Source organism: Saccopteryx bilineata, chromosome 8 (assembly GCF_036850765.1).
Source record: "Saccopteryx bilineata isolate mSacBil1 chromosome 8, mSacBil1_pri_phased_curated, whole genome shotgun sequence".
NCBI lineage: Eukaryota > Metazoa > Chordata > Mammalia > Chiroptera > Emballonuridae > Saccopteryx > Saccopteryx bilineata.
In genome coordinates this window covers 3,910,322-3,935,271 of record NC_089497.1, presented here as the reverse complement: position 1 = coordinate 3,935,271, position 24,950 = coordinate 3,910,322, and the positions used below count along the sequence as shown (strand labels likewise).

The following is a 24,950-nucleotide window of genomic DNA, read 5'->3' as shown; positions in this document are numbered from 1 at the left end:
AATACTTAACAGCTTGCTATGATTGGCTGCGCTTATTTTGTTTCAGTCTGCTTATGTGTGGTAAAAGCACTGAGGAGAAAACGGTTACAGGTCTCGGCATGTTTACTGACTAATTTGATCGGCGCTTGATGTTAAATTCACTTGTAAAATAATATGTTCTGTAACTAAGGACTATGTTAAGCAGCGGTCCCCAACTCCCGGGCCACAGACCGGTACCGGTCCTCAGAGAAAGAATAAATAACTTACGTTATTTCCGTTTTATTTATATTTAAGTCTGAACAATGTTTTATTTTTTAAAAATGACCAGATTCCCTCTGTTACATCTGTCTAAGACTCACTCTTGATGCTTGTCTCATAAGTTTGACAATTATATTTAAAAATACCACAGTTTTTACACCGGTCGCATAATTTTATTTTGTGCATTTATCTGTCCCACCCTAAAAGCCGGTACGTGAAAATATTTTCTGACATGAAACCTGTCCGTGGCCCCAAAAAGGTTGGGGACCACTGATGTAAAGTATTGTATACATAGAAGAACTCATTTAAACCTCTTATTTTCTTTTCAGTACTGTAGCTAGTATTATTGACCAAGGTGTGTGATGAAAAGACGGAGGTCCATACAGGTTAAGTAACCTGCTAATGGGTGTGTAATTTTTTTGTGTTGGAGGTGGGATTTAAATTGAGGCAGTCTGACTCCCCAACCTGTGTTTTTGATCACCGTGCGATTTTGCCTGGATATCACTGTATAGCAAATGTGCCAGGCACAGCGGTACTTACATATCCCAGGTGAGCCGTTGTTGGCTTATGGTTGTTTGTATGGAAAATAATACAATAAATAATAATAATGCGAGAAAAACTCTGTGTTTCGTGTACTCACACAGCTGGAAACCTACTTTTGCTCACCCCTGTATGTATTTTATAGAGATTTATATCGTAGTTTTTTACATTTACACTTTGAGGGTAAATGAGCAATTGGAAATGTTAATTATTTATCTGTAAAATGTGTTTATAAATTCTTCTGTCAACAACCAGAGCAGTTATAGGATATTGGATGGTAACAGTTTTCTTCCAAAAAATTACTCTTCTAATTGGGAAGTCTGTTATTGGTATGAATTTGAGGGACGACGTTAAGCATTAGGGCTGATTCCTTCCTTCATTCTCCCTAAGTGCATTGAGTGTCTGCAGAATACCCGATAAGTAGAGCCAATCTTCCTTCACCCTAAGTGCACTGAGTGTCTGCAGAATGCCCGATAAGTAGAGCCAACAGACAAAAATAAACTTCCCAATAACGTCCTGGGGCCGGGAAAATGCAACCCACTCTCACTGTGGAGCCTCAAATCACCCGAGTTAAATAGCTTCTGTTCTTATCAGTATCTGAGAGGCTTTCTCTGCCTCTCAGTAATTCATGCACATTTAAGAGCTTTTTAGTTTTAAAGTTCTTTTCTTGCGTCACATTTTGTTTGAAATGAAACTCATTGGGGTGACATTGGTTCATGAGATCATGCAGGTTTCAAGGGCACATGTCTGTGGCACCTCGCCTGTGCACTGCATTGTGTGCCCGCCACCCCCAGTCAGATCCTCTTCTGTCACCCCTGTATTACCACTACGCCTCCCTCCCCTCTGATAACCGCCCTGATGTTGTCTGTGGCTATGAGCGCTTGTTTATTGTTGTTCTTTGTGCATCTGTTGCTTTTAAATTTCTCGGTCACATGGGACTGAAATAGTCTGGCTCTTGGCATCTTCTGTCTGACTTATTTGGCTTATTTCTTAGCACGCTGTTCTCAGGGTCACTCCACGTTGTCGCAGATGGCAGTTACCTTGTCTTTTCTTACTCCGGCGGAGGAGCATTCCACTGTATCTCCGCCCGCCCCTGAGCTTAGGCGCCGCCTGCACCTGTCGCTAGGGGGAGGGTCGTTTCCATGGCTCCCCTTCCCAGGTCTGCAGATCCTGTGCTCTCCGCCTCTCCACACGCACTGAGGAGCTTCTTGTGGAGAGCCCTCTTCAACTTGAAAATTAAGATTTTTTAGCCAGTCTTTCAAATCACAAACCGAATGTTTCCTGCCTGGAAAGAACACCAGAATGTTTCTGAAGGAAACTGCGTTATGACGATGTGTAAAAATAGATCCTGATCTTTTTTGCAGAAAGAAGTTTTGTGCCCTGGAGGAGGAGTTAATACTTTCTCTCTGTTTGGTTTTATTGACATATTTTTTTTTTTACATGCAAGGATAGAAATGTATTTGTATTAAAATTTTTATCTTTTTTTTTGCATATAGGAGGAAATAACTTGATTTTTACTTAGTCTACTTTGTTTTACAGCCTATATTAAAGTATATTAGAAAGGAAGACCATTCTATTATACAGAATAAATTTCTTATGTTTTGTATATGTAGTTTTTATGCAATATTGATATAAAACTTACAATTATATGGGTAGTTTAGACCTTGGGCCTACTGTATTCTTAGATTGGGCCATAGGGGAGTTTCTTTATATGTAAAAATAAAAGTGGTCACCTCAGAGCGTAGGCAGGATGAATAAATGAAATTTCATGTGTGTGTGTACACATACATACATGCATACATATATATTATGTATAATATATAAAATGGCATTTAATGTGTATCAGTTTATACACGTATGAATTGCTAAGCCTTCCGTAAATGTTAACTGTTGTTATCATTAGTATATAAAAGTGAACTTAGGTGATGGTGTGTGGCCTGGTGAAGCCTCACTCTTTACCTACTAAGCTATGTGTTCTCAGTTGCTTGACTTTTCTAACTTCCATTTTTCTCACATGTAAGTTTGGTGTCATAAGTAACTTTAAGGTTATGGAATTTAAATGAAATGTATTATCTCATTTGATAAGAGAGTTGCGAACCACTTTGTAGTTATTTCTTTAGTATTAAGAACTAGGTGGTAGTTTCTCTCTAATTGGTTGTATTTGTTTATTCACTTATTAGTGAATAGTTGGGTGAGTGAGTGAATGATAAAGAAATACTCTGTTGTTCAAGGTGTACTTCAGTGCTGACAAATATTAGGTTATAATCCAGGTAACGAAGGAGTGTGTGAGGTAACCAAATGCAGCGTTTAACATCTGTGTTTTTTTTTAAATTTTAATACTTAAATCCAAGCTTTAAAAGATGGTTTTAAAATGGCATTATAAAGAAGTCTTCCATATAGTTCTGCTAATATTACTACATGTAACATATATTGTTAGGTAGGCTTCTGACTTCCCTTGCCATTTATAAGTTTTCAAGCAGAAACTTTCATTTATTTATTTCTTATTCACTTTTTTCTTTTTTTCCTTTTTTCCCCACTATATACACTTTTTCTTTTTTGTGTTCATGCATTTTTAAAAATGTTCCTTATCCCCAAGGACTGGTAGATATAATGGATAGTTCAGAGGTTAGAATACAATGAATGAAAGATAAACATCCCTTAAAACATACCCAGAGCGGCCCTGGCCGGTTGGCTCAGCGGTAGAGCGTTGGCCTAGCGTGCGGAGGACCCGGGTTCGATTCCCGGCCAGGGCACACAGGAGAAGCGCCCATTTGCTTCTCCACCCCTCCGCCGCGCTTTCCTCTCTGTCTCTCTCGTCCCCTCCCGCAGCCAAGGCTCCATTGGAGCAAAGATGGCCTGGGCACTGGGGATGGCTCTGTGGCCTCTGCCTCAGGCGCTAGAGTGGCTCTGGTCGCAACATGGCGACGCCCAGGATGGGCAGAGCATCGCCCCCTGGTGGGCAGAGCGTCGCCCCTGGTGGGCGTGCCGGGTGGATCCCGGTCGGGCGCATGCGGGAGTCTGTCTGACTGTCTCTCCCTGTTTCCAGCTTCAGAAAAATGAAAAAAACAAAACAAAACAAAAACAAAAACAAAACAAAACAAAAAAACATACCCAGAGCATTTAAGAAAATAGATAAACATAGGTACAACAAGGTAAAATGTGTTAGTTAAAGAAAATAGCTTTCCTAAATATATCAGTAATGCAAAAGAGTACTAGGGAAATTAGGTTAAAGGAGATATTTAAGGACAGTAATAAAGGCCCAGGCCCTCCATAATTGCTTTGTTCGAACTGTAAATTAACCACTGAACTTCTAAACCATGGAGGCAAAAGGGGAAACAAAGTATCCTTCCACTCTCTTAGATAGAGCCCCTGAAATAGAATCAGATCTGAAAGCAGTTTCTTTAAGGATTATCATAAAGGAAGCGTTGGTTAGTGACGTAGACAATATCCTTAATTAGAGCCATGTAATAAGTCTGATCGTGGACTTCCTCCTTAAACCTAATTCAGGATGCTAAGCTCTGGTGGAATCCCAGTCAGTTTGATGGGATCTGCAAAAATGTGTTTCAAGTGTTAGAGAAATGCCACAGGGCATTGAAGTGTAGCAGAAAGGAACTGATACTTGAGTATGTTTGGTGGTGTTCTCAGCAAGATTTGAATAGAATTTACAGTGAAACCAAAGTAATAATTCTTTTTCTTATGTTTGCTGTAAAATGCAGGTGTATCCAAATGTAACAATAGGTGTTTTTATTGAGCAACCAACTCCTTTCCTATCTCGATTTCTGGATATATTGTTGACACTGGAGTACCCAAAAGAAGCACTTAAAGTCTTTATTCATAACAAAGTAAGTATTTGAGAAATGACTATTTTATGTAAAAAAGTATTTTTTGATTATCCTTGGAATGATTTGTTATCTGTTGGTGCCTCAAAAAATTCACTGAACTAAATTATGGTGGTTGGAGTAGTTACTGCCCTGACTTTTTAAGACCTAAGCATAAGAGTCTAGAAACAAGTAGCATAATACTAGGATAATCTTCATGAACCTGACAAATTTTGTAGGTCAACAATAGTTGAATATCACCATTTCCTATAGCTCAACTTACTAAGTTTTAGCACAGTTTAAATGAAATGAATTTGGTGACTTTGTGTTGATAATTTTCCCACAATAAATTTTGTTAAACACTGTGTTTATAAAACCACAATTTTATGTGTAATCATTATTTTTTTTCTCTCTGGCTTCACAGAATATTGAAATATTTATTTTATAAAGCAATTATTTAAAAGATAATTATCTGTTAGATTTAATGTACTTTTTTGTGTGACAGAGATAGAGAGAGACAGAGAGGGGCAGACAGGGACAGATAGACAGAAAGGGAGAGAGATGAGAAGCATCAGTTCTTCGTTGTAGCACCTTAATTGCTCATTGATTGCTTTCTCATATACCTTGACTGGGGGCTACAGCAGAGCGAGTGACCCCTTGCTCAAGCCAGCGACCTTGGGCTCAAGCTGGTGACCTCAGGGTTTTGAACCTGGGTCCTCTGCATCCTAGTCTGATGCTCTATCTACTGCGCCACTGCCTGGTCAGGCTTAATATACATTTTTAATAGATATAACACATGTGTAACATTGTCAGCCCATAAGCCATGCCCCTACCTCTGTCTCCCCAGTTAGAAACACTTTATAGCATCCAGAATTTAAATATTATGTCAGTATCTGTTTAGGAGTAAATGTTAAAATAATATTGAAGTATCTTCTCTGTAAAAATATTGATATGTATCTATTTTAGATTCTGTATGTGACATTCCAGGTGACATTTAAATAGAACACATTTACTTTGGTTATTTTTGTCTGTAATTGAGTGAATAGGTGAATCGTGGAATTCACCACTTTGAATGTGAACCATCCCTATGTATGAATACTTCAGTCATCGGATTGTCTTATTTTCTCACTCATTTTCTGTTTTTTTTTTTAATATGTTACAGGAAGTGTATCATGAAAAGGACATCAAGGTATTTTTTGATAAAGCTAAACATGAAATCAGTACGATAAAAATCGTTGGACCAGAAGAAGATCTAAGTCAAGCCGAAGCCAGAAACATGGGAATGTATGTTTTAACAAATTTAAATTAAACAATTTCTTCTAAAGAAATATATATATATCAATATAAAAAAAAACGTTTTAGGAAAAAGAGAACCCTAAACTTGGATGTCTCAGTTCTGTGTGTGCTTGTGCGCGCGCGTCCGAACACCGCTGGGTCAGACTCTATCTGTGTCTGTACATCAAAGGTCGTGGAAGTTCTTTACACTGTTTTTAGTGACTAACAGTCCACATATTTAGTCAAAGTATTAATTGAACTTCAGATCAAGGATTTTAAAAAAATACTCAGACAAATGTATGGCTTATGTAAGCAGTGATTTAAATGTTTACTATATGAAGGTTTTGTGTGATAAAAATAAGTGTTTTAGACTGAGTAGGAAATGAAGGTATTCCTATATCCTAGTTGCCAACTGATCTAGCATATACAGTAACAAAAGAAATATTTCAGTTCCTTGTTTAGCCCTTTGTATACTTCAGAGATTACTAACAGAATTCTGGTAATTGCAACAACAAACTTTTATTTAGTAGATGTTAATTGAATATCCCAGGCAGTGGGTTAATAGCTGCCATTGGAAAGGTTGGTAAGTCGTGGTGGCTTTTCCTTTTTTGTTTAGTAAAGGAGACAGAGAGAGAAAGAGGGACAGATGGGGACAGACAGACAGGAAGGGAGAGAGATGAGAAGTATCAACTTGTAGTTGCGGCACCTTAGTTGTTCATCGGTTGCTTTCTCATATTTGCCTTAACTGGGGGGCTCCAACTGAGTCAGTGACCCCTTGCTCATGCCAGCAACCCAGGTTCAACCCAGTAACTTAAGGTTTAAGCCAGTCACCTTGGGCTTCAGCCAGCGACCTTTGGGCTCAAGCCAGTGACCATGGGGAATGTCTACGATCCCACACTCAAGCCAGCGACCCTGTGCTCAAGCTGGTGCAACCGTGCTCAAGCCGGGGACCTTTGGGTTTTGAACCTGGGTCCTCAGCACCCCAGGTTCGATACTCTGTCCACTGTGCCACCGCCTGCTCAGGAAGTCATGGTGGCTTCTTGTTTTGTGCTGTGATAGCTTGGTGCCCCGTGTCATGGCTACTGCCTGGTGTGGGGGGTGAGGGATATGTTTTTACTAATGGTTCCATAACTTGTTTATTGGAGAATCCTTGGGTCTACATTCAAAAATTATTGTTTAATATTACTTGTACAGCTTTAACTACTTTACTGCCTGGTGTGCTCGTTGGACAGTTGCTTAGAAACAAGTGTGGTGGGAAGATACACCCTCGACAGTACTTCAGAGTGATACCCAGGAACCCAGAAAGGGGCACCCCAAATGCAGAAACCATCATACTGGGAAGAATGTCCTGTGTCACAAGTGGTTTATTCTGTGGTGTCCTGATAGGACACCACAGACTCTTCCAAGAAAAGCACACACCTTAGTCAGTGTCCCTGGTAGGATGTGAGGAGTAACCGGCTTAGAAAGAATTCACACAAATCAAGTTCAGAAACTGTTAATCCCTAAAATGTCATTGACTTGTATGTTCAAAATTCCCTAAAAACTGAATTGGTGGATATACAAGATTTTGTTGTGTGTGTGGACACATGTGCAAAAACTTTTTGGTATTTTTGAAAAAAAAATATTACTAATAAATTCATTGGTGTAAATGATTTCCCTTTTAGAGAGGATTTGCTTCTAAATTTTAAGTTGCCATTCTGACTGGTTGTTTTGTGTGCTAAAATATTTTCTGGTTGAGAACATATTTCACCAGGCCTAAAGGTTTTAGTGTGGATCTGTCTGTGTGGATAAAATGACCATTTTGAAATTTAAGATAATATTTATCTTTTTGGATATTGTCTTAACTATATTTTGATTAGAGAACTATGTGAGAGAAACTTTATTTTTACATACAGGATTTAAATGACCATTTTTCAACAGCGATATTTATTTTTCCTAATTTTTTCATTTCTTTTGCAACGTCAGGGACTTTTGCCGCCAGGATGACAGTTGTGATTATTACTTCAGTGTGGATGCAGATGTGGTCTTGACAAACCCAAGGACTTTAAAAATTTTGATTGAACAGAACAGGTACTATATAAAGTTGGATGTCAGTTTATTTTTGAAATGATGGTCATGGCCTTGGTTGGTACAGACACACAGCTCCGACTCCTGTGGAAGGAACAGGCAGGAAGGAGCAAAATGAGGGAACTCATCTTAAAAACTTGCAATTCCAATGAACTAGTTTTCTTTTAAAGGAGTCAACTATAAAATAACCTGATAAAAATTAGAAGTGTGTGGTATTAGTTACAATCACAAATTCGATGTTTGTCGATTGTACTTGGCCTGTTTTTCTACTTAGAGATAGGTGAAACTATGATATATCTGATACCAGTAAAATTTGGAATTTAAAAATAGTGTGTGTGTGTGCACCTCTCAAATGTCAAATTCTAAGAACCGACGCTCTTTGTTTGCCATAAGTTTTTAGGTCAAAAGGTTTTATGAAATTCTACTTTAAAAAAATCTACATAGCCCTGGCCGGTTGGCAGAGCAGTAGAGCATTGGCCCAGAGTGTGGAAAGTCCTGGGTTCGATTCCCAATCAGGGTACACAGGAGATGCACACACACACACAGACACACACACACATACACATATTTTATTAAGTGAGAGACAGGGAGGCAGAGAGACAGACTCCTGCATGTACCCTGACAAGGATCCCCCTGGCAGGCAGGCCTCTTATTGGGAAATGTCCTGCCCATCTGGGGCCACTGCTTTGTTGCTCAGCACCCGTGCTATTTTAGTGCCTGAGGCGAGGCCATGGTGCCATCCTCCCAGTGCCCAGGGCCAACTTCCTCTAACCATTTGAGTCATGGCTGTGGGAGGGGAAGAGAGAGAAAGAGAGAAGGAGAAGCAGATGGTCACATCTCCTGTGTACCCAGATTGGGAATCGAACCCAGGACTTTCCACACTCTGGGCCAATGCTCTACTGCTCTGCTAACCGGCCAGGGCTCTGTAGATTTTTTAAAAGAATTTCATAAAACCTTTTGACCTAAAAACTTACGGCAAACAAGGAGCGGTGGTTCTTAGAATTCGATGTTTGAGAGGTACAGCTTACTTTACAGTTCGACCTGGGGTTTTATTATATTTAGAACAGAACTGATTATCACCGGTCTGTGCCTTTTTTCATTGAACTGAATTGGAACGGGGAAAAAAGAGACCACCTATAAATCTGAGATCTCAGTGTTCATCTGTATGTACGGCCCCGCTGTCTAGCTATGAACAGATACTTATCTAGCTAAACTAAGTATACATTACAGGTAATTTTTCAAAACATATAGGTTAATCATCACATAAGGAAAAGCCTACGGAGTAGGATTGTAGCTTTTAATTCTTAAAACGGGGTGGAATTCAGTAATATTTTCTTGAAATTGCCCTGCTAATTTCCTCTGAATTTGATTGAAATTCAATACTGTATCATTCATTATACCTGTGCTCCTAATAATACTTAGATGCTATGATATGTCACTTGGTGTAGGGACTTACTAATTCTTCTCATGAACTATTAATGAACTCATACAATACGTTTCACATATATCCCCCTTCATATCAACCTAATGTTTTACATCCTATAAAATATAGAATTTCCCCCATCAGCAGAGAGCCAGTAGAACTTTGGTTATTTCTCCAGTTTCATAACTTTCTGTTCATAATCAAAGAATCAGGCTCACAGGACACGCTCCCGGATCCAAGCATGTAGTAGTACAGGGGTCCCAAACTTTTTTCACAGGGGGCCAGTTCACTGTCCTTCAGACCGTAGGAGGGCCAGACTATAAAAAAAACTATGAACAAATCCCTATGCACACTGCACATATCTTATTTTAAAGTAAAAAAACAAAACGGGAACAAATACAATATTTAAAATAAAGAACAAGTAAATTTAAATCAACAAACTGACCAGTATTTCAATGGGAACTATGCTCCCCTCTCACTGACCACCAATGAAAGAGGTGCCCCTTCCGAAAGTGCAGCAGGGGCCGGATAAATGGCCTCAGGGGGCCGCATGCGGCCCGCGGGCCCGTAGTTTGGGGACCCCTGTAGTAGTATCTGTAAAGCGTTTACATCCAGCCAGACTCTTGTAGGAGTTGGTGGAGTTGACAGGAGGCTGGAGGGGCGGGCTGGAGGGGCGGGGCGGGCGGGAGGGGTCACATCTTAGTTCTGTATTCCTCCCCTCCTCTCACCTCTGCTGTTGACTGCCCTGCTCCAAATCCTGACACAAGTCAGGTTCTCAGCTGTTTAGTGCAGCTCATCACCCTGCGCTGCGGGGAAGTTCCTGTCCTTCCCACTCAAAGCAAATGACACTCGGGTGGACTTTGCTTTTTCAGCCTTTCTTGGTCCATCGATCTTTGGGCGGCAGTGGGCGTTTTCATGACAAGATTTTTCTTTTCTATAAAATATTTGATCTTGTCGATGACTGACATTGAGTGATTTCTTAACCATGATAGATTCTAACCTGTTCTTTCGGTCTTTTAAACAAATCAAAATAGAAGTGTTTCTGGGTGAACGTTTCTTTCTTTTTTTTTTTTTAATGGGCACCAGGAAATATAAGCCGGATGTATTATGTCGCGTGTTGGGTATTTTATGGAGCAGGGTTCACTTTTCTGTGGGCGAGGGCACACCGGGTCTTGGCACGGTCGGCGTGTTGTGGACGCGGCTTCTCGTGAGCAGCTGGTCCGTAAGCTTTCTCTTGGAGGGGTTTTGTGTGCCACGCAGTCTACTTGGAAAGGAATATCCTAGCGGTGCTTCAGATTGTGGGTCACCTCATTTGGAAGATGTCGGGAAGGGACCGTTTCCTGGTGGGCAGTTAGAGCGCCAGAGCAGCTACCTTCTCCTTTGGTTTCTAACATAGTGAGAGAGCCCGGAAAATGTGCCCTGTGGCCAGGGTGAACACGGCTGGTTTTAAAAGTTGTAAAGTGGAAACAAACTTGAAAGTAATTCAGGACTGAGCTGTAGGGAAACAGGCCTGTTTACAAACATTTCTGCCCAGCAGCATTCATTTGTTATTCAGCAGATTGATATTGGATACCATCATCGCCAGGGACTATTATGTCTCTCTAATAAAAAAACAAAACAAAAATGTTTGATTTTATATAGTGTAGGTTCTGAAATACTTACATAATAGAGGCCGTTTCACTTTTTGGACATAGGTAAGGGAGTTTTAGAAGTCCCTCTTAGTACTCTCATTCACAGCTATTTCATTCAGCTAAAAGAATGAATTCCTTTTGTGACTGTTTTTAAGAAATACTGAAAATCAGCAGTGAACTTATTTAAGAAAAATTGTTAGGAAGGAATGTCTCTCGCTTTACTTTTGAGTTTTCTGGACTAACTATGTGAGTGTTCAGAGAGCCTCTGTTGCTATGTGTCATGCTAAGTTCAGAACACATTTGTGGCCATTTAAAAAAAAACAAAAACTTACCTGGGATTTTTTTTTTCTTTCTCTGTAGAAAGATCATCGCTCCTCTTGTAACTCGTCACGGAAAGCTGTGGTCCAACTTCTGGGGCGCGCTGAGCCCCGACGGGTACTACGCTCGGTCCGAAGATTACGTCGACATTGTTCAAGGGAACAGAGTGTAAGTCACTGCAGTTCATCTTTTCTTGTAAGACACCGTGCCCTGGAGATGGGGTCTTGTCAATCTTTCTTGATTTTTCTTTTCTTTTTTACTCTCTTTTTTCTTTATGTGGAATAGAAATTTGAAAACCTGGAAAAGGCTTGAAAACCTGGAAAAGGCTTGGGATCCTAAAATACTAGTGTGAAGTATTATTATTATTTTTATTTTTAAATGTTCTTAAAATTCTAAATCTTCAAAGGAACAAACTCACAGTTGTGAGAAGTAACCACGGGACAATCTACGGTTTTCATGGGTAGCCGTCTTCTGATCAGTTATCAGAAGAAGAATATTTTTTATTTTTTAAAATATTTTATTCATGGATGTTAGAGAGAGGGAGAGAGGGAGAGAGAGAGAGAGAGAGAGAGAGAAGGTGAGGGGGGAGCAGGAAGCAACAGCTCATAGTTGCTTCTCATATGTGCCTGGACCAGGCAATTCCTGTGGTCTCGAAGCTTCATCCACTGTGCCACCCCAGGCCAGGCAAGAAGAATATTCTTTATTTAAAAGTTTGGAAAGCAAAATTATTTTAGCTAATTCATTTAGTGGCGAAGACAAAGGTTGTTTTCATACCTTTTAAAACTTATAAATAAACAAACAAAAACCACTCTGAGTCAGACTCTTCCCACATTTCCTATGTGCAAAAACTTGTACCATTTTCTGGATAAAATAGCTAATGGTTTGCTTTAAAGTCAGTTATTTCACCCATATCTGATTTCATTTTCTAGAATTCGAAAAGAAAATACTTGTTGCAAAATGTGTGCACGATTGATACTTACTTCACAGATAACATTTGATACTTATTTTAAACTAAAAAAATAATTGCAGTAGAAATCCTGTTTTTTTTTCTAAGGTAATGTTGTCAAAGACTGTCATCCTTTTTCTCATACAAAGACCAGAGTGACTGAGACATTCAATGCCTTGCCTGGTGGCTCAAATATGTCAGCCTAGTTAAAAAGGGAAAACATTCTTTCATGACTCAACCATGTGCCTTTAAATTGAGGGGGGAAAAATCACACACTGCTTGTTCAACAGTGGACAGTAGAAAAAGATATGATATATTGTTTGTGAAAATAGTAGGTGTAAAAACAGTAATAGTAAACTTGAGTGATAGAAATATGATACAGGCCTTTGTAAGCTGCAATTAAGAAGCATGGTAGCTGAGCAAACACTATGAAGATTGTGTTCTAAGTACTTTTATTGTCCCGGGGTTGTTTTATAGACCAGATGCCTGGTGTTGTCTGAGGTTATAGTAGAAATTAGGGTTCCCAGGGGTGGAATAGAGAATTCATGTTTTATTTACGTTGCTGTGGGCATGGGTGACTTTCTGTCCCATCTCAGGTCATGTCTTAAAGTGTGAGGGTAAGAATAAGATACAGGTTTTTCTTCTAGTTGATACATGAATACACTTCATGTTACAAAAACTACACGGCACGTGTGTTTCCTTTTAGAATGGAAGCACTGTGCTTGGCCAGTGAATAGTTTTTGAATTGAGATGTCACAATGTTTATTTTTATTTATTTATTTATTTATTTATTTATTTTGTATTTTTCTGAAGCTGGAAATGGGGAGAGACAGACAGAATCCCACATGCGCCCGGCCGGGATCTACCCGGCACGCCCACCAGGGGCGACGCTCTGCCCACCAGGGGGTGATGCTCTGCCCCTCTGGGGTGTCCCTCTGTTGCGACCAGAGCCACTCTAGCGCCTGGGGCAGAGGCCAAGGAGCCATCCCCAGCGCCCAGGCCATCTTTCTTGAATGGAGCCTCGGCTGCAGGAGGGGAAGAGAGAGACAGAGAGGAAGGAGAGGGGGAAGGATGGAGAATCAGATGGGCGCCTCTCCTGTGTGCCCTGGCCGGGAATCGAACCCGGGACTTCTACACGCCAGGCCGACGCTCTACCACTGAGCCAACCGGCCAGGGCCACAATGTTTATTTTTTTATGACCAGGTCTCTTGAGGCTCATTGAGTAAGACAAAATGAAATCATATTCATTTTAATATATACATTTTTTGGGGGGGTCAGGATCTTCCCTTTCTATTCTCTAAAAGCAACTGGTGTGTGTATATATATCTCCCTTCAGGCGAATCCTTTCATACACTGTTCTTAGGAAGGGAGTCATGCTCAGAGGGAGAAGGGGGTCTGTGTGAAAAATGAAGGACAAAATAATGTGCCTTCCATGCTCTTCTGCCTATATTCCTTCATATCTTCTCTCTCTTTTATTTTACAAAAATCTGAGATGGCTTAGTGAATTTCAAGAGAATGTATTTCAGGAGAATTTTAGGCTCTCTTCAGTGGTATGCTGGTGAAATGTCTAGCAGCTGGTTCTGGGGGTTGGAGGATGTCCTGGTTTGTAGTGTTTGCCAGTTTCTGTGGTGTAAACACTGCTGGCACGGCTGATTTCAAGCTTCTAATGTGAAGTCACTGAGCGCAGACTCGGGAAGTGAAGTTACAAATCAGCCCTGGGTAGTCAGTGTATGTCATCATTTTTTTTTTTCTAACAAACTGATTAATCTTAAATGGAAACACCTTCTGTACAGCAGAATATTATACTCTAACTGTAACAAATAAGTGAGGGGTGACAGCCAAAGTGCCCAACAGATGTCATCAACCACACAATAAAGTTTATCTATGGAGGTAATGATTTATCTCATAAAGAATGTGGTGTATGTCAGATAATTTCATATGAATATATCAGATGTATCTGTGTGTGTGTATAGATGTCAGATACCATAAACACGTGTCGTTTGCACATAATTTGATTCAATATTTTATATATACAAAACTTAAAACATACCAGGCACTTGCTTTTAAAACAAAAAATAAAACCTGCACTATTTTGTATCTGTGGTGTTTTGGAATGCCTTCTCTGTACTTGCAGAGGGATATGGAACGTACCGTACATGGCTAACGTGTACTTGATTAGAGGAAAGACGCTCCGATCAGAGATGAACGAGAGGAACTATTTTGTTCGTGACAGACTGGATCCCGACATGGCTCTTTGTCGCAATGCTAGAGACATGGTAGGGGACGCAGTGATTGATGGCTTGCTCCATGGTCTTGGACAATGGCTTGCTTTCTCCGTCTTACGATGTGCCTCTTCTTTCTGATCTGTAAATACTAGCCAATTTTTTTGGTTCTGTGTTGAAAAAATTGGGCACACTTGTGGAGACTAATTTGCAAATATTGGCCTAGGGAACATTTGAAAACTTAGGTTGGTACTTAAGGCTAAATTCATCAGCAACAAGTGGGATTCAGTAAGAAACATGAATTTGTTACAAATCAGCTTGGCATGTTGAAGAATTTCTCTTCACTTTTCATTTGACGTTCTATATTTGAAAACTGGACCGAATGAAAATTAATGAGATGTAAACCTGGCTGAAATGATAGTTTTCAAATTCAAGAACACACTTTCGCTCTGAAAATCAATATCCCTACTTTGTCATCGGTATCTCCACAGTCCTTACCACTAACCTGAGAGGCCTGAGGTCTGCAGTATCTGCCATCTCTGCAGAATCAATGCTGCATTGCTCTTCTACAAATCTGCTTTCATTTTTTTAAACTGAAATGGCTATAGAAAATAATCTGTGTTTCAAAATGGATAAATGTCTTTTAAAACTTATTCACCAGGTTTTCTGCTTTAGAAAGAATGGGGTTATTGACTTCAAATTTATTTAAGCGAATGTAATTTTTAGGAGAAACCAGAAAAGTTGGCAAGTGTTTTTATTTTTTTTTAAATTTTATTATTAGTTTAATAAGGCATGTGTGGTTTGGAATATGTTTGTTTCTCCTAAAAGCCTGTGTGCACTGTTGTATTGAGTATCTTCAGTACCTGTGGTTGTAATTTGTGCTCATGTTTGGCTAATTTGACTCAACGGCGCGCATCCTGGAATGGCCTTTCTCACCCACATTTTCCTTTGTCTTAATTTTGTGTCTAATGGAAATTCTACTCTGGAATGAGCTTGGATTTATGTTGCGCGCGCGCGCGCGCACACACACACACACACACACACACACACACAGGGCTGGGGTTTTTCCTTTGTGTGCTCTCTAAGCTTTGCCTGTTCTGCATGTCTTCTCTGAAGGACGTTTCAGAATGCCAGCTTGGCGTCAAGGGCTGCCCTGTGCTGACCTGAGAGGGTGGGCGTGCAGGTGAACTTACCCAATGCTTCTCTTCATTTTAGACTTTGCAAAGGGAAAAAGACTCCCCTACTCCGGAAACATTCCAAATGCTCAGCCCCCCAAAGGTGTTATTTTTATTTATTTTTTTATTTGTTTCTGTTTTGTTATTTTGTATTTGTTTTGTTTACAATTTGTTCTTTTGTATATTTATATATATATATGTATGTATACATACATATAGGTATATTGCCTAGCAGTAAAGTTCCGTAGAGGCTCTTCTTTTTATTGAGCTTAGTGAACACTTGGTACTCATTGGTTCTGAATCTGCCTGTTTGCCTGTTATCACTGTGTTTTGGGAGGGGCATTGGGAGGTACTCAACTCTCCGTTCTTTGGGCTGATTACATTTCGTGGTTGACTGATGAGAAAATGAAACCGAAATCCCTTTCATTAGTTGTTGGTTTTTTTTGAAGGAGAGAAGAAGTAGGCGTGATTATAAAGTACATCTTGATAAACATGGGATTCGGGCACTCTTCTTGAATGTTTAAAAGTCATTTCATCACTAACCCGCCCTGTTTTACCACTCACGCAGGTACAAAAGGAAACCACCTTACCGTGGTGGTGTTGCACGTTTATTTGGTTTAGGACCAAGGGTAGGAGAGTGATTTTCTATACTGCCTGACAGTGTATGAGGAGCTTCTGTGTTCGGGGTTTCAACATTAGGACAATAGAAGAATAAAATAGACTGAAATGAAATGACATGAATGAAAGAATGCTGACATTTGAATTCTCTTTTAAAAATGTGATGTCTTCTTTGAAAGGGAAAGAAGCCAAAAGAAGTACAATTCATGACACTTTGGTGTCTCAAAAATAATTCTGCTTTCAAACAGGATTTTACCCCCGATGTCTACATCTAGGATCAAGGAAAAAGGGGCAAACACAGTTCATTCTGTCTCTGCTTTCTTTTACAGTTGAGAGTCTGTGGTAGCGGTTAGTTTTGTGTTGTGTCTGAATTCATAACGAATCAAAATTGTATTTCTTTCCTTTTCAATCATGCATGCTTTATATGAAAAGTAAAAATGCATGTTAATGAATGAAAATATAAAGGTTGAGTTTAATGTCATATTTTTTTCTGTGGTATATTTTCTTGCACTTTATTCTGTGGTTGTTAATACTCTTTATTTTGTTGACATACAGGGTGTATTTATGTACATTTCTAATAGACATGAATTTGGAAGGCTGTTATCAACTGCCAATTACAATATTTCCCATTATAACAATGACCTCTGGCAGATTTTTGAAAATCCTGTGGTATGTATTTTATACTTCTTTTCTGGTAACTCAGGGGTAGTCAACCTTTTTATACCTACCGCCCACTTTTGTATCTCTGTTAGTAGTAAAAATTTCTAACTGCCCACCAGTTCCACAGTCATGGTGATTTATAAAGAAGGGACATAACTTTACTTTATAAAATTTATAAAGCAGAGTTACAGCAGGTTAAAGCATATCATAATAATTACTTACCAAGTACTTTATGTTGGATTTTCACTATGTTTGGCCGAATAAATCTTTATAAAACAACTTATAACTTAAATCTATCTTGTTATTTATACTTTGGTTGCTCTGCTACCGCCCAGCATGAAAGCTGGAACGCCCCCTAGTGGGCGGTTGGGACCAGGTTGACTATCACTGCTGTAACTCTAAATGGATGAAAATAAATTGGCTGATTATGAAAATGTGATAAGAGAATTTAAAAGAATTCTTAAAATTATATCATTTGTAAAAATGTATAATTGATTATAACTCATGTCCTATAGTGTAACTCTAAACCTGACGGAGAACTTTTTTTTATTAAGATATATATTAGGTTTGGGGAAGGAAAGATCTTTTATTTATTCCAGTAATTTAACTTACATATTGAAAAACACCATCACACATTTAGTCACAGTTGCAGAAAAAAATGTTTACAAGTAGCTCACATGTTGACAATATTATATTTTGGTTTTCAGAAAGAAAATGCAAGAGTTAGTTTGGGAAAATGCATTTTATTTTATCATTTTGTTTATTATTTTATAACAATTTTGTGAATGTGTACCGAAGATAGCCAGAGAAAATTGCAGAGTATGTGGTTTCAGCATACAAAGAAAGTCTTAACTTGAGGAAACAATTTCCTTTTAAATTCTAAAATTATTTCTTTGCCAAAACACTCGAATCATCCAGAAATGAATGTGTTTTTTGGGGGTGGGGTCTTCCTGGGGCCTGTTGTCTTTAGCCAAGTCAGCACATGTATTAAAGGGAAAAGACTCTCTTCAGGAATCATCTTTCTTATACTTCCGTGTGGGGTTTTCCCTTGCAAATAGTAAAAGTTTAAAATGACAGAGACCCAGTCCACCCCATCAGAATTCTGTCTTATTGTGTTGGAGTAGTGGACATCCCAGGAATGGTCAAGTTAATGGTTTTAGAATACTCTGTTGAGTGAATAGAAAAAGCATCTCTTTTTGAGATTCGTGTGTATGAAAAGTACTCTCAGTCCGTATTAGCTGCACATCCTCAACCTTCCACAGGCGTGGACTTGCGAAGACACTTTTTTTTAATAGTGAAAATAGGATTACCATATTTTTCACTCCATAAGACACACCTGACCATAAGACACACCTAGGGTTTTTAAGGAGGAAAAGAAGAAAAAAATATTCTGAACCAAATGGCGTGTCAAAATACTTGATAAAATACCGTATTTTTCGCTCCATACGATGTAAGGGCATTTCCCCCTCCACTTTTGGGTGGAAATAGCGTGTCTTATGGAGCGAAAAACACAGTACCTATTTTATACTTCAACACTGAATTTCTTGTTTATTTTGAGAAATGGAATTATTTGATTTCTTGGGTAATGTTAGCGCCCTGAAAAACTATTCCACATTAGATCCTGAATTGTAGGTGTTTGGGTAACAGTTCTGGTCCTTGGAGAGCGTGCAAATAACTCAAGGAAGCTGGAGCAGCTTCTCTCCCTGTGGCTTTGCTCTGTCCTTTGGAAATTAGCCTATGGATATACCGTGTGAGGAATATACGTAGCAAAATAGTTAATGACTGCCCCATTATCAGAACTTCTGAGAAGTTACTTAAAGCCACAGTTTGTTCAGTGAGATTTGAAAGGTGGTCTAAAGTGAAAAATGAATGTAAAATCCTAGAGTCTTTTTTTCTTTAACTTCAGGAGTCAATAATGATGCATAGGAAAGAATGCAGAAAGATTCTGAAACGCTACGAATGAGGATTTGCTTCTAACTTTCCCTCATATTTTGGAATCAGAAAACTAATCCGTATTAGAGGGAATAATGAGGAAATAGAGTCATCTGATCTTTATAATTATATACTGTAAGTGAGACTTAATAAAGAATTTGCAGACAGCTTCGGTTCTCTGTATCAGAAAGTATCTGAGCAGCGTATAAGCTGAGATGCAAAACTAAGAATGACAAATACAGTATCTGGACTTCTCTGAAATCTGGCCTCAGGAGGTATATTTCAAACAAGTAATTTTTAGAACATATTTTGATCGGAATTATTTTACATCTGTACTTTAATTCTTCCCCATTGGCCCCCTTTTATTTGTACCTCCTAAAGAGAAAATAAAGAATTGTGTTAGACTAGATGGTCTAAATACATTCAAGAAGGGATCTTGTTGGGTAATAAGTCACTCCATACTTTAATATATACCCTTGAAATCACTGGGTTTTTAAATGAAACACTCGACCTAGGAAAAGGCTTTCCTTTTTTTTTATATATATATTTTTCTGAAGCTGGAAACTGGGAGAGACAGTCAGACAGACTCCCGCATGCGCCCGACCGGGATCCACCCAGCACGCCCATCAGGGAGCGATGCTCTGCCCACCAGGGGGTGATGCTCTGCCCACCAGGGGGCGATGCTCTGCCCCTCCGGGGCGTCGCTCTGTTGCGACCAGAGCCACTCTAGCGCCGGGGGCAGAGGCCAAGGAGCCATCCCCAGCGCCCGGGCCATCTTCGCTCCAATGGAGCCTCACTGGGGGAGGGGAAGAGAGAGAGAGGAAGGAGAGGGGGAGGGGTGGAGAAGCAGATGGGCGCTTCTCCTGTGTGCCCTGGCCGGGAATCGAACCCAGGACTTCTGCACACCAGGCCGACACTCTTGCCACTGAGCCAACCGGCCAGGGCCGGAAAAAGCTTTCTTAACAGACGTTGAGATACCGTTGTTATGATGGAACAGCGAGATAGCGAGATAACAAACGCCTTGCCACACAATCAATCAATTAGCCAAATTAAGAAATTAAGAGTCTTTACTTTGCTGGCTATGCAGACCGCATGGAAACCTAAGTCATTCAAATCAATGTGGAGGCAAACACAGTTTGGGGCTGGCTTTTATAGGGAGAATTACATACTGACTGAGGAATGGGGAGGAGAGAAAGCGTAGCAGTGAAACAAAGCAGTGAAACAAGCTTTCTTACAATGTTTATCTGTAGCAGGGGTCCCCAAACTACAGCCCCTGCGGGGTGCATGCGCCCCCCTGAGGCCATTTATCCGGCCCCACTGCACTTCCGGAAGGGGCACCTCTTTCATTGGTGGTCAGTGAGAGAAACATATTGACCATCTCATTAGCCAAAAGCAGGCCCACAGTTCCCATTGAAATACTGGTCAGTTTGTTGATTTAAATTTACTTGTTCTTTATTTTAAATATTGTATTTGTTCCTGTTTTGTTTTTTTACTTTAAAATAAGATATGTGCAGTGTGCATAGGGATTTGTTCATAGTTTTTTTTTTTTTTTTTATAGTCCGGCCCTCCAACGGTTTGAGGGACAGTGAACTGGCCCCCTGTGTTAAAAGTTTGGGGACCCCTGATCTATAGGGTTAATTCAGGGAGAAACATTCTGAGAACACTCGCAACTTTGCAAAGCTAGTCCAAGGCCACAGCCTGGGAAACCAGCCTCAAGGCCAATAGGGAATAACTTACTTTCAGAAAAGTAAGTTCTGCTAAAAGTCTCTTTGTTTTAGAGAAAGTAAATTTGCCAAAAATCATTTAGGTTACAAGCCTTTCTTTTCTACACTGGACCGCAGTGTGTGGTTCTTGTGTCGAAGTGAGTCAGAGGGCAGAGTCAGGACCCTGAGTCAGCCTGAGGAAGACCAGTTTTTTAAATACATGGCACCGCACCTTGATCTTAGTACCTGAAGCAAGTGAAAGCGTCAGTGACCCAATGATTGTTAAAAACCAGGGTGATGGAAGGAAATTTTCATACACTTTTAAAAATTATGACTATTTTAGAGCAGTTTACTATAAAATTATAGGTGAGACTCAAGTTGATGTGTTCATGAATATTTACCAATTTTGTCAGTAGTGTTTTGTTATTGTTCAGTTATCGACACGTTATTTATCAACCCTGTGTCTATGCATAGGATGTAGAGTAGAAATGTAATCACGGTAAGATTACTCAAGTTTTAAAATCCTGAGCTGTAAAAAACTCCATAAATGCAAAGTTTATGTTTCCTAGAAAGATAAGATCAAACACAGAATGAGGCTAAGATTCAAAAACAAACTGATTTCTGAGAACTCTTGTTTTGTCTGAAACACATAGTCTTATAAAATTTTTAAGCAATTTCTAAAATGCATATAATTTATATTTTTTATTAAAGTATTTGTAAAGTTATTTACTTTAATCTGTGTGATTAATGTTTTTCTTTTTTGTAGGACTGGAAAGAAAAATATATAAACCGTGATTATTCAAAGATTTTCACTGAAAATATAGTCGAACAGGTTTGTATTAATAATTACTATGAAAAAAATAACTGTGGTAATTTTTTTGCTATGTTACTACAATACTGCTTTGGAGGAAGAAGTTCTGAAAGTGGATAAACTATTATCCTTTAGGTATAACTCACATAGCTTAATTCCTCATTTTACAATTGTTACTGTAAAACTATAGAAAGTGGAGATGAACAAAGATTTTTTTAAGACCATGTGTTTTTTAAAGCAGGCTCCCAATAGCATAGCTTTCTCAGACTACTAAAAATAAGGACCCATTGGCAGATCTCTTTCAGGGAAGTTTTACCTTTAAAAGAAATTGGGCTCCAAGAATCTTTTCTCAGAGATGTCTTTCACAAAATGAACTCTCTTTTAGATTAGTGTTCCAAACTATTGCTACTGTCTTATTTCAGAGAACGTGAGGCATCTTTGATTCTGAGATACCTCCTTGTTTTGTATACCACAAGAAAGAAAAAAAATGCTGCCAATAATACTATGACACAATGTTTTCTGGTTACTTAGAATGTTTTCCTTTATACATATCTGAAGACTTATTTTAGAGGTATGAAGGCATAGATGTTCTATGTTCTAGTGCATTGGATGGATACACAGTAACTTTTTGTTTCTGTCGCAAATTATAGTATAATCATGTTAAAAGACATTTTTAAAGGGCAGCCTAGTTCAGCAAATGCAAAAGTACCAAGTAAATGGGTGTATGCATCCGGCACACACAGGTACACACACACACACACACACACAAAGGTGAGGACAGAATGAATGACCATTCTCTGTGGCATTAAAACTACGTCACAATGGCTGCTTGGCTATGACTTGAAGACACGTGTTGATTTCACTGATGTTAAAAAGAAAATAGACTCAGAAAGTGTTAAAACGAAAAATAAAACACCAACCTAGTATTGTTTGTAATCATAGTGTGAATAATATGGAACAAATGTCTTAAAAAGGACATTGGCGTGAGATGGATCTTGAATAGTATGTGCCATCGCTTTTGAAATGCTAGTTCCTGGTGAAAAGACAGAGTGTTATTTCCTAACGGTGCTGCCCTGTTTCATAGCCTTGCCCAGATGTCTTCTGGTTTCCCATATTTTCTGAAAAAGCCTGTGATGAGTTGGTGGAGGAAATGGAGCACTACGGCCAGTGGTCCGGAGGGAAACACCACGTGAGTTGTCATTCCACACAGAAGACAGAACTGTGGAGGGGTAACAGTTACAGAACTCAGAGCGGACTCGTCCTTTCTGCCGTCCCTCTCTGAGTCGACCTGCGCAAACAGGCCAGCGCACCGTCAGGAATGCGGATGTTGAGTCTGATTCTGCCACTGACGTTAGTGTTTGACATGTGATCTGTCCGGACGTCACTGTCTCATTTACACATGTCATTACAAAGGATCACCCCCGCAGGGTCAGTGTCCCCAGGCTGGACACGGTAAGGCAATGCATGTCTTTACTGTGGGATGTGTTTCAAGGATGCTTTTCAGTCTCTGCATTTATTTTTCTTAAGTAAGGAAGTGAGGGGGCAGAGAAACAAACTCCCACATGCACCTCAACCAGGATTCACCCAGCAATCCCACTAGGGGGCGATGCTCTGCCCATCTGGGGCCCTGGCTCTGTTGCTCAACAAACAGGCTATTTTTAGCATTCTCAGTGCCTGGGACCAACTTGCTCCAACCAAACCATGGCTCTGGAAGGGGAAAAGAGAGAGAGAGAAAAAAAAAAGGGAGGAGGGATGGAGAAGCAGATTGTCACTTCTTCTTTGTGCCCTGACCAGGAATTGAACCTGGGACAGCTACACAGTGAGCTACTGTGATGAAAATACCAGGACTCAGTTTATCTGGTTGACTGTCAAAGCTCTTATTTTGTATGAAACTCAAGAAGGGGGAATCTGTTGGAATGCCTTTTAGTGTGATGCGGTTCTGCATTCACGTTCAGTGTCGAAGACTTGGCGGGAAGTCTTACTGTCGGGGCCAGCTCCTTATCAATGCCAGGCCATCGGGGAGTGGACCGTCTTGAATCTCCCTGCCTCTGTCTGCTTCCTGGTGGACCTCAGCTCCTTAGTGATCAGGGACACAGAAGTTCTGGCACTGGGGAAACCCTGGAAGTCAGCAGGTTGCAGGCAGGATAACGAAAGCGCCTCAGAGAACGGCTTTGGGAGCAGCCAAGGAGACGTGAGGAACAGAGGCGGAAAGGTTGTCGGGTGGTGGCTCTTCCAGTCTCTGCCCACCAGGCAGCCAAGGACTGCCTGCAGGGGTCACTGTAAAAAACTCACTGTCTGGGGGGCATGGGAGGGCTTTGGAAATCAACTTTATTGACTTTATAGTCAGACCTCACATATACATTTGTAAAAAAACACACACACACATTAATATAAATGGAGCCACTTTAAAGTGGAGTTAGAGCTGCCATCCCAGAACTTGGTGTGTGTTATTCCTTGGAACTCTGGAATATCGGGACAGGGCAGAGTGACCTTGGGCTGGACCTTAGATTACATTGTATCCACAGAACCGTGTGTACAATGAGGAGACGGGACATGAAAATCATCCTTTCGTAGGAGCGCCACCATCGCTAGCTTATCTGCGCCTGTAGAAAAGTGCCTCCTATGGATGTGATCACTCCCCTTCCCTTTCTCATGAGCGCCCCCTGCCTTCACCTTCTAAATCAGCTGTTCTCAACCTGTGGGTCACGAACACCCCGCCGGGGTCGTGACCCACAGGTTGAGAACCACTGTTCTAAATCTTCTAGTGTGAACCTGATTTGGGTCTTCCCGGATCAGTGTTTCCTGAATAACTGTTCTTTTGGGTCTCAAGTAAAAGGTGCTGCCTCTCACTTTGGCCTTTTTTATTTTGGGGGTTCACACATTAAATCAGTAGGGAAGGAGTCTACTGACGCTGCAGTGTTTTTTGATTTGCAAACCCATGTTCCCTAAGCGTTTCTTTGTGGGTTTTTTTGTTTATTTGTTTTTGATACTTTTGCCGTTCAGGCAGATGGTATGTCATAATTAAACTGTTAATTTTGTTGTTGTTTTGTTGTTTATAATGATTTGGGGGTTGAAAAACTTCCAAGTGTATAATTGTGGCCCACTCATGGACCACGCTTTACACGGGGTCATGACCGCTGTTCCCAGGATAGCCGTATATCGGGCGGCTACGAGAACGTCCCCACCGACGACATCCACATGAAGCAGGTTGACCTGGAGAACGTCTGGCTTCACTTCATCCGCGAGTTCATCGCGCCCGTGACGCTGAAGGTCTTCGCGGGCTATTACACCAAGGTGGCTATTCCCCGGTCCTCCCGCGCGCCCCCTGCCGTGTCTTTACACGAGTGGGGCTCACGTGAAGGCGCTCCCGATCCACAGACCCCTTTGTTCACCCTACCTTTCTCTAGGGCTTCGCGTTATTGAATTTCGTGGTGAAATACTCGCCGGAGAGACAGCGCTCGCTCCGCCCCCACCACGACGCGTCCACCTTCACCATCAACATCGCCCTCAATAGCGTCGGAGAGGACTTCCAGGTCAGCGGGGCTTTGCTTTTTTTTTCTTTTCCTTTTCACAT

At 40.3% G+C, this 24,950-nt stretch overlaps 1 protein-coding gene across 2 annotated transcripts in view; it reads left to right on the top strand.

Annotated features, from left to right (window-relative positions):
- The window catches only part of PLOD2 (procollagen-lysine,2-oxoglutarate 5-dioxygenase 2), a 91,889-nt gene that overhangs the window by 66,184 nt on the left and 755 nt on the right, over positions 1-24,950 (top strand). Inside the window, exons 9-19 of one of the 2 annotated variants that reach the window (XM_066241323.1) lie at positions 4,494-4,619; positions 5,758-5,879; positions 7,836-7,940; positions 11,352-11,477; positions 14,390-14,531; positions 15,693-15,755; positions 16,826-16,939; positions 21,332-21,397; positions 22,461-22,565; positions 24,524-24,670; positions 24,784-24,909. In XM_066241323.1, coding sequence (XP_066097420.1) covers positions 4,494-4,619; positions 5,758-5,879; positions 7,836-7,940; positions 11,352-11,477; positions 14,390-14,531; positions 15,693-15,755; positions 16,826-16,939; positions 21,332-21,397; positions 22,461-22,565; positions 24,524-24,670; positions 24,784-24,909 — 1,242 coding nt within the window. The remainder of the gene's footprint in view (positions 1-4,493; positions 4,620-5,757; positions 5,880-7,835; positions 7,941-11,351; positions 11,478-14,389; positions 14,532-15,692; positions 15,756-16,825; positions 16,940-21,331; positions 21,398-22,460; positions 22,566-24,523; positions 24,671-24,783; positions 24,910-24,950) is intronic. The other variant, XM_066241324.1, reaches the window with a different exon arrangement.